Below are 14,529 nucleotides of genomic sequence, written 5' to 3' on the forward strand. Positions count from 1 at the left end.
CTCCAGCGTTTGGTGGTGCAGTTGGTGTGGATTTGGGCCATTCTAACAATATGGAGCGCTATCTCATTTTGCTTCAAATTTTAATTTCCTAGATAATCTGTGACAAGAACATTTTTCATCTCCTTTCTTTCTTCTCAGGTGCTGGTCAGGGTCCTTGGTCAACTTTTACACTGGCTGTCTGTCTTCTGGGTTTCAGGAACCTTTATACGCTCAATGAGGAAATGTCTCTCCCAGGGATTTTTCCTCAGTATACGGCTTGTCTTTTCATATTGTCTCTCGCATAGGAGAAACGTTAAATGTTAATCAAGTCCAGCTTATTCTTTCTTTCATGAATAATGCCTTTGGTATCATATCATGTAGACTATTCTGTGTCTTTTAGAAATTTGTGATTTCTAGTTCACATTTAGTTTGTGTGTTAAGGATGCTACATTTGCATTTAGATTCACCTTTTACATGCAGTGCCCCATTATTCCCAGCATCATTTGTTGATGATTTTCTTTCTGTGTAGCTTTTGTTCCTTTGTCAAATATCGGTTGATTATGTTTCTGTCAGTTCAGTCTGAGCTCTCTAGCCTGTTTAGAGGAGTAATTTGTCAATTAAGGATAATTTTACTTAGTTATTGGCAGTACTTTCCACCTCGGTTATACGTCATAGCATAGATGCAAACTTACTTTTTATATTGACCTGATGCTCTAAGAGTCAGTGAAGATGGTAATATTTTTGACTTTGCAGACCAGATGGTCTCTGTTGGAATGACTTGCTTTTGCAATTGTAGGAAAGTTGGTTTGTTGGCCCATTGGATCCTGTAGCTCTCCTTAACTGTTATTACTCTGGTAATTAAAAAAAAAACCCTAATGTTCATCGAGCTGTAAGTTATATAACAAAGTGAACTACTCAAAACCAGACAACGTGGCCTAACACAGTGCTACCTAAGAGCCATTCGTCCTGAGTTCAAGACATTCCTGTCACTCCAGTAGGAAACGCTATGGTAAGCAGGGTCTTTGGTCAAGGCGAGAACTCATGCTGATTTGGGCAGATGTTTTTAGTTCTTTTGGATATCTACCTAAGAACAGAGTAGGAGATCAGATGGCAGATCTCCTCAACCGTGTGAAATTGAATAGAATCATTTAAGATATCGTGATTATACAGATAAATAACTTTGTCTTTCCTTTGTGATTTAGATGTTTCCTCTTTCTTATCTTACTAAAGAGTCTGAAGCCCTCCTATGACATTTGAATGGAAGTAGTAAAAGTAGATGTGTGTATTTGTTACTGACCTTAAGAGAAAGCGTTTCTTTTTCCATGGAGCATGACGCTGACACACTTTTTGGTCGATGCCTGTCAGAAGGCTGAGGGCTTTATATTCACTGAACGCCTTTGACAAAGTCAGGAGATCTGGCATTTCATGACGTGTTTGATATCTGTTTCACCACATTGTTTTTTCTTTTAGTTTTATACCACCGTGGATTACTTTCTTCCACATTTATTTTCTTTGTGTATGTGTGTATGTGCATGACGTTGTGAGCATGTGTGGAGCTCAGAGGAGAGCTTGCTGGAATTGATTCACTCAGGTGGTCAAGGTTAGTGCCAAGCACCATTATCTCCTGAGCCATCTTGCCAGTCCTGACGGCTTTCAATGTTGATATAACACGACATTTGTGGGTTAGCCTACTGGTGATGGTATCCTCCTCCTTTAAAGTTAGGTTGTACTGCCAAGCTTTGTTTAGACCCTTTGCCGTCTGTGCTCATAGGGATCTTAGCCCAGTTTTCTGTAGTTTCTGATCAAGTACAGTTTTGGATTATATTGAATTCACCAAGCTATGCTGTCATCACCATAATACGTTTTAGAACACTCCGCCACCTCTAAAAGCTTCACCAACTCACATACGTTGGGTCCTGATGCTATGCCTAACCATAGGCAACCATTGCTGAGCTGTCTGGTGGTACAGATTTGCCTTTTCTGGGCACCTAAGAAAAACTACGTTATGTGTCTACATTATTTTAGCATGCTCTTGAGCTCCTGTGTATTTATGGACTGCATCTGTATTTTACTTTTAATAGCCATATATATAATTCTATTATATGTTTTTCTGTTCATCAACCGAAAGGCATTCACTTTGGCTGTTTTGCTACTATGCACATTCACATGTAGGTCATTGAATGGTCAAGTGTTCTTATTGGAATAGACAAACAGACATGGACATGGGGAGTCATTTGGCCTTCATATTGAATTCCTTGAGGGCAGGACTGTATTCATGGATTTTTTTAGTGATGCTTTGTTGGTCTTTGAGTTGGACCAGCTACGTGCTTGCCAACCTGACAGGTCACTAAATTGATCAGAAGCTATTTGTGGCATGTTCTCATGTGAACCTCTGATTTTTATGAACACTGTCCTCCCCGTTCAAATGAAGTTTTTCGTTAATCCTTGCAATCTTATCAACCTTGGGGTTTTCCATGTCCTACGTTTGTATTTCCATCAGAGCCTCGTGGGTATCATCAGTGAGTACTAAATAATCAAAGCCTTGTTTACCTCGGCTGTCGTTAGCAGTGCTGCTGTCGTTAGCAGTGCTGCTGTCCTTGCAGTGCTGCTGTCGTTAGCAGTGCTGCTGTCCTTGCAGTGCTGCTGTGGACATGTGTGTGCACGTGCGCTGTCTGAGTGCCGAGTTTAGTTCTTCTGTATTTACATCTAGGAGCAGGTGTCTGGGACGGATTGAGCAACAGAAACAAATTAAAAGCAAAAATCAGGACCAGTATGATGGCTCAACAAAGGCACTTGCTGCCAAACCTGACGACTGGAGTTTGATCCCTGGGACCTACATGGTGGCAGCAGAGAATCAGCTCCCACACACTGTCCTCCAGACTTCCATAAGTGCACAGCCGCCTCTCCCCCAAAATGATGTAATATAAAAATCATGTCTAGGGTGATAAGTGGCAGGCAGCAGGACATAGTGGTGGGCACTAGTGGCTGTGTGTGTTCATCTTTGTCACTGTTCCTGCTACTTGTGGCATGTGTATATTTGTTATGAACTCACAAAAAGCTGAGGAGGAATCTGAGAAAGAAAACCGTTTCCCAATAAAAGAAGGGAAGGAAACACAGTTAACTTAAAACTTGAACTTTTGATTCCCTTTGTAGTTGTGCAAGGTTCTGTTTCTGACACTGCCATTTAAAAGCTGCCGGGACAGTCCCATTGGCTGGAGCTTCCAACAGTTACTCTTCCCAGTGAGCACACATGGGATGAACAGAGTAAATCCCCCTTGCTCCAATGGGCCGGGTAGAATGGAGAACTTGTCTAGGCATCTGATAGGGTCTAGATGAACTCCTTCATTGAGTTCTAGAAACAGAGTTAAGTGTTTCCTTTACTCAAGTATATCTCATTTTAACTAAGAAACAGGAAGCTTGATACGTCCTATAGACAAGAGACTTTTAAAAAAATAATTAATTTACAAGTTTTAACAGAGAGATGGTATAAAAGCTGTTGGGGAAAAAAAAAAGCTGTTGGGAGCCCCTCAGAAGATGAGCAAAGTCTCTAGACCATTCAGCTGATGCAGAATGGCTCTGTATTTTCAGCCCCTCAGGTGGTTTTTACTTTGTTTTTTATATCCAAGGTTTGGCTACATTTTGTTGTGCTGTTGTTACAGTAGGATCAGATTTGACTTGCATCAGAGTTTTCATTTGGTAACATCTTTTCTCCTCAGCCTCACTTTTACCTTCTTTTGCCTGGAGGTTAGTTGGTTTGCTGTGAGCGCTGCTAAGTGACACAGATTCCTTGTATCTGAAAAACCGAAGAGTTCTATACTCTCTGGAGTTAGTTTTTCACCCTCAGTCTCCCCAGGCGTCCCAACATGGTTAGCCCTGAAAACATCCACACGTCATTTGTCTAAACTGAGTGGGTGGTGCTTACTTGGTTAAGGAAGATAGGCCCCGCCCTGACACACACACAAACGAACAATGTGAATGAGAAAAAGAGGCGTGAGTTTGAAGAGGACCAAGGAAGGTTTGAGGGAGGAAGGGAAGGGAAGGGAAGGGGGAAAGGCTACCACTATAATCCCCAAATGAATAATTTAAAAAACTGCTGTCGTAGCAAATGGGATGAAGCGAGGTCGTGTCAGAGGACAAGGACTCACAAGGCTCAGCTGGCTGCACTCAGAAGTTCCCCACTCCTCTTTCCCTGGAAGTGGAGAATGCGAACCCCTGAGCTAGATGCCCAGTGTCACGTCCACTCAGCCAGTTCCAAGCTTTGTAAGCCTCGGAAGACAACTCAGGTTTTCAAGCCCCACACACCGTCCTCACATATGTGAGGATAAGAATACTACTTTGAGGGCTCTAAAGATTAAATGAGATAATATATTAAAAACCATGGTATCTGGCACCTAGTAAGTGCTCGGTGAAGTAGTAGACAGCAGAAAAATCAGTTGTCTAAGAGGCTGCCAGAGACTTGCTATCCGATACCTGGTAACTGAATGGCTTCAGCTCTCAGGTTTCCAGTGTAATTTTAGTAATTGAGTTACTAGCATCCGTGTCTTCATTTTATTTATTCATTGAGTGAAGATTAACTAGGCACTTTACATAAACAGGTTTATACTTGAGGGTACATGGTACACAGCGAGAATAGGTATGGATGAACCGTATGGCTCAGTGAGAACTCTTGCTCCTCAAGCTTGGATATCTGAATTTGAATACCCAGAATCCACTTAATCATACTGGACATGGCCACACCTGCCTGTGAGCCCAGCCCTGTGGAGCAGACAGGCACATCCTGGAGCTCACTAGCTAGTTGGTCTAACTGAACTAGCGAGTTCGATTCGGTGACAGACCTTGTCTCGAGAGTAAGGCAGAGAGCACTAGAGCACTGGTGTTCTCTTCTGGGCTCTGCAAACCACATACAAACTGTAGCGCACTGGACCCCAGCTGGCGCATCTGTTGTAATTAAGACACTGGGGAGGGTGGATCCGACATCCCAATCTCATAGTCTTAGGTACCTAAGTATTGCCACTTCCTTACACTTATACAACAGGCATGCAGCCGTAGTTGGAGTACATGAGGTGAGGCAAATTCACTTTTTAAGTTAGAATGGCTTTTTTCATGGTGGTAGCAGCACTATGCTGTGGAAAGATCCAGAAAGCTACTGTTTAGAAGCTATTAAAGAGTGTATAGATACGTGGTTACTACTTCTCACGCCTTTATCTTTTGTATTATGTATCTGCTGTGTTTACTTACTTGTCTTTCTAAGGGCACTGTGATTTTAAATTAAGCTATTAATTTTGCTGTGTTTACAAATAATGCCATCTTTGGGATACAGACTGTTACATTTGAGGCAGTTACAGGCATCAGTTTCTCCTGTGCTCAGTACCCTGGGGAATCATGAGCATTCGGCCACTGGGGACGGCGAGAAGACTTTTAGGGCTGCTGGCATCAGGGCAAGCTCCTTGTGAATAAACGTCATCTCCCTGCACACACTGGCATTTATACGCCCACCTCGGCACCTGACATTTCCTAAAGTGGGAACACTGCTGTGAGTGGAATGAGGAGAAAACAACCACGAGTGGTTGTCCTGCACGAGTTCTATGAAAGCATGTTGGGAGGCACATGATGAAAAAGCAGATATTTTTATTATGATGTTTATCCATATTTGGCATTGCTGTAAATGGCTGACTAACATTTACTGCCAATTCAGTACAAATGTGTGGTTTGGTAATACCAGAACAGCAAATTTAAATGAAAAATAAAAGTTAAACATTTCCACACAAAATTTTACAGTCTGACATTTCACTGTGTAGGTAGAAAGACAGATTTTTAAACTACAGGTTATTCAGCATGAATAAAAAACTACAACTTTTATTTTTAAACAGGAGTCACTGGTTTTTAATTTTTTACACATTTAAAAATTACTGTGATAAAAAATAATGAAAAAGCTTCTTAATAATGCCATACACAGTATAATATAGATTTGTCCCCATTATATAGCCTTTGTTTAATATACAAAATAGAATATTGACACACTGAAATCTCTATGTAGTTAAGCAGGTTATTGAGGAGGGTATTTTCATACAGCCATTTATCAGAAAATAAAATCCTTTCAGGCATATTCTAGACAGAAGCCGACCCTGTCCTGACGACCTGGTCACCAGTCCTGATAGAGCAGGCTGACTGAAAATAGTCTGGGAATGAGAAGACTTCCATCTGAAGCGGTTTGCAGTGTCTTCTGTACACTCTGTTTCACCTTCTAACACTGAAACCAGGCACATAAGAAACACATTCAACTCCAGCTTACCGTTGGGGTGACCAACCGGAATCTCAAGCTCCTGAAGGCTACCATGATCCTTGAGTGCTGACAGATCAATACTACCATGGTTCATCCCATGGTCATACTGCCTCATGGTAAATAAGAGGGAGCAAACTACTGGGACTGGGATCCAGCGGGAATCCTCGTCCCATCTTGTCCCATCCCTGCCCTGCCCTGCTCTGTAGCACTGGAGTTGCTGGCTTCTCCATGCCCACCAGAGCTCACCCTGACTCATCCTTAGACCCCACACTGTGTGGCCTTGTCCCTTTGGGGTAGTCTCACTTATTGGTGTGTCTTTCCTTACAGAAGGCAGTGCTTCCTAGGTTCCCTTCCCTTCCCCAAGTTTCCTGTCTCCTTTCTTCTGCATATACAGTATCCCAAGCCAAGGCCTAAAATAACCAGAGTGTCCCTTTTTGTCCTACCAGTAATTAAAGATATCTTTCAAGATCGGTCATGAGTCATACAGGCATGTCACCAAGTCTCACTGAAGTTATTATAAACCTAAATAGTTAGGAACGGTATGAAGCCACACACGGAGACAGTACCGCATCTTCTCACTGTACTCAAAACTATGACAGCTCTCTTCTTCCCCACATACTAAAGGAGCATGGCTCTTTATACGCTTCAAGGAAAGCTTCCGGTAGTAGTTTTATGAATGTCTGTTGCCTTCTGTTAATAACAACGCATATATATCTTTTTCTTCTCCTTTTTCGTTTTTGGAGCTCTATTTTTGAAAGCCAAGCTGGTTGGGACTGAAAGCAGATTTATGTGTGATGTGCTTTTTTGGGTTTAACCATATAACATTCCATAAATGTACAATAATCTATTTTTGAGAAGCTCATTTTAAAACTTAACACTGTCATTGATAATATTCAAGTGGTATTTCTTAGGCACCATAAATTTCACATCCAGCTGGGTTACAATTATCTTAAAGTACTTTGAGACCAATTTAAACCATTACAAACTGAACAATCCCTTTTAGAGAGAATTCAAAAAGCAAATGATTATACTTTTTTATTAAATAATTTCTGCAAAATACTGAAAATAACAACATTCAAAAAGCATTCAAAGAAAACATAAGCATGTCCTCATCTTACTTGGAAATGGACTGTTGAAGGGTGGGGAGGATTAGTGTATTCCTGGCTTCCTATGGGCTCTTTAGGTTTACATGTTGCTGGTGCCTCTATGCACGCCATCGCCAAACTTCCAAAGCCTCCCTCTGCTAACCTGTGGGGAGGCTGCATGGGAAAATAACCCTGCTACTGACGGCGCCTAGAACGACGTGAGCGCCACCCTTCTGTCCTGTTTATGTTAGTGCAACGGGGGATTTAATAACCAAACCTGCACTGACAGGGTCATGGGTGGATGAGGATGGTTAGAATGGGAGGTGGGGAATTAGATCCCCTGTGGTCTCTTGGGTCCAAGCCTCAGAACCTCCAGTGCACACAGGGCCAGTCTCCAGCTCCCTTCCCTAGCTTAGAACAAAGGTGTTTTAATTTCCAAGAGCGCTGAGGCCTGTTTGGATGCTTTTACACACTATAAATCATATAGGCTATCATATCCATCAACATTTCTTTGACCCCTACGAAAAATATATAACATGTCATGATAAAGCAATCTCGCTAAAAGTCATTCTTATTTTACACTATACAGCTATTTTACAGTCAGTTAATAAATTGCATGTAAAGCTGCAGTAGCCCTTCCCTTCCCAAGATCAGTGAATACCAATATGATATATATCTGAAACTATAACTAAATATAAAAATATATTAGAAGTTTCATATTTTTAATATTAGATTTTCAGTTTTTCTATTACACAAATAATTTGGCCACCTTAAGTAGAAATCAGATTTCTTGTGGCTTAGTAAGTGTGTTAAGCTTTGAGTCACAGAAAGTTGGTAAGGTGCACACAGAAAGGGCTACTACAGCTTCTGTTTTGTTTAAAATGATAATTCTCAGTGTGAAGAAGTTCACAGGACTTGTGTTAAATTCTATGGCACATGTAGGGATGTGTAGTTGGACAAACACGGATGCCTGACATTCAGTTCTAAGTAACAAAAATCAGTAGCTGATTCTCCTGGACCACCAGGAGAGCTAGACCAATCGGTGCGGGTGAGATGTGAAAATGGGTGTCTAGCCATTCTTGCTGTATTAGCGATTTAGTTGGGGGTAAAGTTTAATGAGAGAAGTTACTTGGTCTGATTAAACAATCTCTCGGCTTTATCAGAGCTGGCTATCTGGAATAATACATTTTAAAATGTTATGCAAACCACTCCAGAAGGTCCTGAAAGAGCTGATTTACAAACTTGGTTGCTATCTCCCCATTGAAGAGATGGTGCATTAGGTGGAAAGGGGCCTTTTGGTAGTTACTGTTTTCCCACCAGTCTTCTGTAACCATCATCCACGGTTTACCCAGAAGGTCACTGGACTAGGTGCTCTACACCAGTTAGGACGGTTAATCTGCACAGCCTATGTAATTCTCCATGGAAGCAGATATATACAGAGTAAGAGCTTTTTAACAAGAATACTGGAGATCTGAGTCAATTTCTGTGGTCTTCTGATAGCTGGTGCCATCAGGGTAGAAGCACCGACCCATTTTCACACGGAAATTAATGTTAGCGTCTAGGAAAGCTGTGAAGCAGCTGCCCATCTTAAACAGCTGTACAATAACTGGAATACAAAAATTATTGAAGAGAAACGAGCAAGCATAGTTCACTGAATATAAAGGAAATTGTTAAAACCAGACAGTAATAGCTATAAAAGGCACAACTTCCCTTTTCTGATATACACTTGTAAACTTTTTTCAGGTTTCCATGCATAAATCAAAATGCTATCCTAACTATACATGGGAAAAATACACCAACAGAAAGTCTAGAAAGTTTTACCCAGCCAACTGAAAGTCTGAGCAGAAAGTTGATCACATGGACTTTGGGCACTGGTGGTTTAGGTGCGGTCCCTCTCTGACAGTGGCCATGCCTCCACGTAACTGTTAGTTTCTGTGATACACCAACCAATACACTTCACTGTCTGCTGTGCTATCACTTCAGAGTGTTGACTCAACTGCTTCTGTCGCCAAGTCTTGGCCCTCTATAAACCACATGTAGTGCGTGTTTAAAACAAAACAAGACAGAAACAAAAAGAACAACAAAACATCTACAAGACAAATTGATAAGTTTGTACAGTAAAAGCTATAAATTCAACTTTCTTTAAGGCAACCTTTCTTAGTAAGGCAGTCATTTTTGATGAAACAGAAGCTTTTTGATATTTCCATTTGAATATTTTGGTATCTGATTAGTGATGATTTCAGCTAACATCTCTGGGAATTCAATACTCATGGTCTTATCCAAAAATGTCTGGAAGCAGTAGGTAAGGAGATTCTCAACCACCTGCAAGAGAAGACAGGCGACGGTGGGGCTCAAGGCGTAACTGCGGACCTCTTGGCTCCCCACCAAGTCTTGACATATTATTTTCTTTTACTGGAAATAAATTCTTTTCTCATATGATATATCCCGATTATGGCATCCCCTCCTTCTAACTCCTCCCAGTTTCTCTTAACCTCTTCTCTCATTAAAAAGATCAAAGCTTCTAAGAGTATTGTAATAATAAAATGAAACATAACAAAATAAAATAAAAACCATTATATTGTTGGACAAGATAGACAAACAGAAGAACCCAAGAGAAGGAACAAGATTCAGGGACCTACTGGTTCACATACTCAGGAATCCCACAAAAACACTATAAACTGAACTCATAATACATACACAGATGACCTGTTATAGATCCTGTATTCATGCTTTATTGGCCTTCATAAAATTTTGATAAAAATATACCAATCTTCGTTGGAATTCCTCATAAGAAAAATAATTTAAATAAAATAAGCACCTAAGAACAAAAGGCTTTTTAAATGTCTTCACCTGCACGCAGAATGAAAGCCCGGCATGCCTGTGATCCAGCATTTGGGAAACTGAGGCAGCAGGATCAAGGGCGATTGTGAGTGAAAGGCCAGCCTACAGGAGTGCTGATATATAGGAAGGAGAAACCAGTGTAATTGGATAGCTTATTCATGTACAGCAGGGAATATTAAACTCTGTACTAACAGAGGAATTTGTATGCAAACGACTAGACTAATAAGACAAGAGAATGTGTACAAAATTATTTATCTTGAATAATCTAATATATAAACTGAGGGAAGGGATGACTGATTGGTATATAATTATATACATTATATATACTAATTAAAACTAACCTTAGGACCTACAAAATTCCCATGTTTCTGCCTCTTTCTTTGTCTTTGGGCTTTTGAGAGGTTCTTTCAGTACCTCTGACTGACAGGCATTCTGAAGGCAGACTAGACTATCTTAGCCTCAAGCGCACAGACACCCACTGCTCTACTGTGTCTGGTTAAAGGCATGTGGCACTGCCCACAACCGAGTTTTCTTTTTCGCTGTTGATCTGGCTTTATGTCTGGTACTTACCTCATGCATGGAGTCCAGAAGCTTTGTCAGTTGGTAAAACCGTTGCCAGTTCTGACTGGAGTTCCCTTCCCTTTTGACGATGGCTTTTCCTAGCTCTTTGATATAAGTCATTCGAATCTCATCAAATAACTCTTGGCTCTTCAGACCTTCCTTAGGAACTAAGAGGTAATATGAAGTCAGTTAAATTCTTCCTTTCTGTGACTTGTCCTGCACTAAGATCACATTTCATGCATAGCTCACCAGTGTACTTTCAATACACTCTAAAATCCATGCAGTTTCAAAGGACTGTGGGACCATAGCTAAGGTACAGGATAACTGAGAATTGGGGTTCCTAACCATGGGAAAGCCAACTGTCTCCCATCTTATAATGGGAGCTGGTCATGACCCCTGAGGATGCACAGTGTCATCTTGTGTATAGCTAATTTGTGATGTACACCAATGAGAGCCCGCTTTAAAGACTCTTTCCTTTTACACCCTTTGTACTGTACCAGGTGGGGTCAGTCCCTCCAGGAAAGGGTGTCTAAAGGTCTGTGACAACTATTACAAAGCAAAGGGCTGCACAGTTTAAGGCAAAGTCTATACAGCCTTTGATTTGAGTCTCTTTCTTTGAAGGGAACCACTGAACTAGGTCCACTTCATTATTAACCACCTCCCCAGCTCTCCTCTACACTGAGCCTGTCCCCTTGTCCCTGTAGGCACTCTCTTCTTGTCCTTTTCCTTCAGTTCAGCAGGCTTTCCCTAACTTGTATCGGTGCCACCCATCTCTGGCAAGGTCACCAGGGAATTAAGCCCGCCAATCTCCTTCCAGGCTTTCTTTTCTTTTCCTTTCCTTCTTTCTTTTTGCAATACACTGAACTTACTGTGTCCTCCCAAGGGAAATGCTGTTTTCATTCCTTTCGTGTCCACCTTTGCCCTGTCTTCAGTGTTTCATTCTTTAGCAGACATGCCGTCCATGAACACAGTTCAGCTGACTGACGGTGACCCCTGCCCCCACTAGTAGTTTGGCACCAGGAATTCATTTTGCTTTCTTGTTTCTGAGGATTGCCTTTGCTCACATTTAGCAGTTTTTCCTCTTTGCATAAAACTTTACCCTGAGGAGGGATAAGGAGCTCCACCCATTGCTTGGCCTGCTCTAAGATGTACTTCTGTTTTGACCAAACATGTCACCAAGGGTATGGGACAAAAGCCTGCTACCTGGGAGGACGGATGTGTGCTTTTTAGGTTTGGGAAAGTTGAGTTATCTTGCCTATGACTTTCAACCACTAGAATGTGGCCTGAGGCTCACTGGAAACTGTCACATCAGCTTTCAGTTTTCATTAAATGCCCACAACTGTTGTTAGAACTCCTAAGTGACTGCTGTATCATACATTTACAACTAACCTATTCTCCTTCCAAAATACTCTAGAGCTACCTAACGGGCAGTCAATGTCAGAGTGCATCCAAATGTCCCTCCTAATGCAAGTACTACAATACTGTCATTTACTGTATATATCCATGTATTTCACCACCTAGTTTGTGGTTATTCATTAATTTAAAAATAAATAAAAATGTGTGTGTATGTGTGTGTGTGCGTGGGCGGGAGAAAGAGAGAGAGAGAGAGAGAGAGAGAGAGAGAGAGAGAGAGAGAGAGAGAGAGGTTTTCCCTGATGTATGTTTATGCACATGTATGTACCACAGAAGTCAGAGGTAGGCAGCAGACCCCTGGGACTGGAGTTATAGACAGATCTGAGCTGTCATGTGGGTGCTGGAGTGGCTGAGCCATCTCTCCAGATCCCCTGGTACCTGTTATTATTACTGTAACAGTTATGTAACATTAAGAGACATTTTACTCTAGGTGTCCTTTTTGTATTATAATCTCTTCTTATGTGGCACATAATTCTGACATATTTTCCTCTCTTCTTTAAAACAGCTCATATAAGATGGATATAAAGGTGACCATGAATTCCTTTTTGAAAGACAAATTTATTTGAGGTTTTTATTTTACTCAATTTCTTGGGACAGTCCTGACAGGTAGCCACGGCTGGCTTGACTTTCAGTCCTTAGCCTCTGGAGTACCAGTATTCCACAGTCTGCTACTGTGCCTGGCCCCACCTTCTTCATGGGTAATTCTGTTGGTCTATTGTCTAAGACTGGTGGTTTTTTTTACTTGTCTTTCTTTCCAACATTGTAACTACTTTACATTCTTACTTGCTTGATTTCTGATAAGAAGTCTGGTATAGGTTATAGAAGGTTGGTTATTGTTTTAAAATCATAACTCAAGATGTTTTACCCTTTGTATTTGGTTTTCTAAATTTGAAGAGGATATGTCAAAATGAAGATTTTTTTTTTTTGTTTTTCTTTGCTTGATTATCCCTGAACTTCCTGGAACCACATTTTTGGTATATATAACTAATCTTAGAAATTTCTGAACTCTGATTACTTAAAATATTACAGTCTCATCACACCTTGTTATTCTTTTTCCTCTTTTTATTTGAGTCTAGAACGTTTCTGTTGCTCTATGTTCACTCTTTCTTGGTTGCACGACAACTTAACGGTATGCCTGCTAGGAGCATTCTGCGTTACCATTTCAGCATCTGCTATTTCTAGTGCTCCCTTAGAGGAAATTCCTTAGCTGTCTGTGAATCTTCATTCAGAATTCTCATGTAGTCTGTATTTTTCCTGTAGGGTCCTTAGCAAATTGTGTTTAATGTTAGTTATGGGCACTGTGGTGGTTTGAATAAGAATGGTCCCCAAAGGCTTAGTCACCAGGGAGGGGAGCTATGAAAGGATTAGAAGGACTAGGAGGTGTGTTCTTATTTGAATAGGTGTGGTCCTGTTGGAGGAAGTGTGTCACTGTGGGATAAGCTTTGAGGTCTCAAAGTCTACAACAGGCCCAATGTCACTTACTCTCTTTCTCTCTCTGCTTGCAGATCAGAGTGTAGCTCTCAGCTACCTTTCTAGCACTGTGCTTGCCTGCATCAATCACGGTAATAGGCTAAGCTAAGCTCCCTCTGGAACTGTAAGCAAGCCCCCAATTACATGCTTTCTCTTGTGATTACATTTCAGTTTTATTGCACCTGAATGCTTCCTAGAAACCCATTCCCCCTTTTCCTTCCTGTGAGTCAGGAGGGCTATTATAAGGGTCGAGAATCCTTTATTTGCCTTTTCTCCATGTCAGATAAGGTCTTGATGAGGCAGTCTTTCTCATAGGGCAGGCCTTACTTTTGCTGTGGAAACACTACATGTACACTATGCTGTATCCCCCTTTCTAACCAACATAAAAATAAGAGTCACCCCAAGTTCCTGTAAAATTTCTGAAGAAAGGCTGGATTACCAGGCATGTTGAACTTTCCTTTTAAACCAGTCCTCATCAGGCACCATTAGTTTCTTGGAGTTGATGAGATTCTTTTTAAGAAATTAGTTTCTTTCTTTTAATAGGATATGTTTAAGGTTCAATGATATTTTTTCTTGGTACAACAGCCCATTTCTTTTCAGTGTTGAATAATACCATCATTTGGATATATCAGTTTATTGATTTGCCTTCTGGATGATATCTCATTGCGTCTAAGTTTAGCCAGATACAAACTGCTTGGCTATAAATATCCACATGGCATAAGTTTTCATTTCCTCTGTGTACTGATCAAGCAGTTGCTACATCAGATGGTGAGACTAGGTTTGCCTTTATAGGAAACTACCAAACTGTCTTCTGAAATGGTCATTTCACTTTGCTATTCTTCTAGCAGTGAAGAAGAATTCCTGTGCTCCAGGTCCTCAACCAGTATTTGGTGTACT

At 41.0% G+C, this 14,529-nt stretch overlaps 1 protein-coding gene across 15 annotated transcripts in view; it reads right to left on the reverse strand.

Annotated features, from left to right (window-relative positions):
* Window positions 1-5,587: 5,587 nt before the first annotated feature.
* The window catches only part of Nr3c1 (nuclear receptor subfamily 3, group C, member 1), a 121,726-nt gene continuing 112,784 nt past the window's right edge, over window positions 5,588-14,529 (reverse strand). For 13 of the 15 annotated variants that reach the window (XM_063277088.1, XM_017600843.3, XM_063277086.1 and 10 more), the window contains exons 8-9: window positions 10,759-10,916; window positions 5,591-9,669 (exon numbers count right to left, since the gene is read on the reverse strand). In XM_063277088.1, coding sequence (XP_063133158.1) covers window positions 9,517-9,669; window positions 10,759-10,916 — 311 coding nt within the window. In that variant the 3' untranslated portion in view covers window positions 5,591-9,516. Of the gene's footprint in view, window positions 9,670-10,758; window positions 10,917-14,529 lie in introns of all 15 variants that reach the window. The other 2 variants (NM_001408897.1, NM_012576.3) reach the window with 1 other exon arrangement.

The sequence above is a fragment of the Rattus norvegicus genome, chromosome 18, assembly GCF_036323735.1.
Source record: "Rattus norvegicus strain BN/NHsdMcwi chromosome 18, GRCr8, whole genome shotgun sequence".
NCBI classification, from domain to species: domain Eukaryota; kingdom Metazoa; phylum Chordata; class Mammalia; order Rodentia; family Muridae; genus Rattus; species Rattus norvegicus.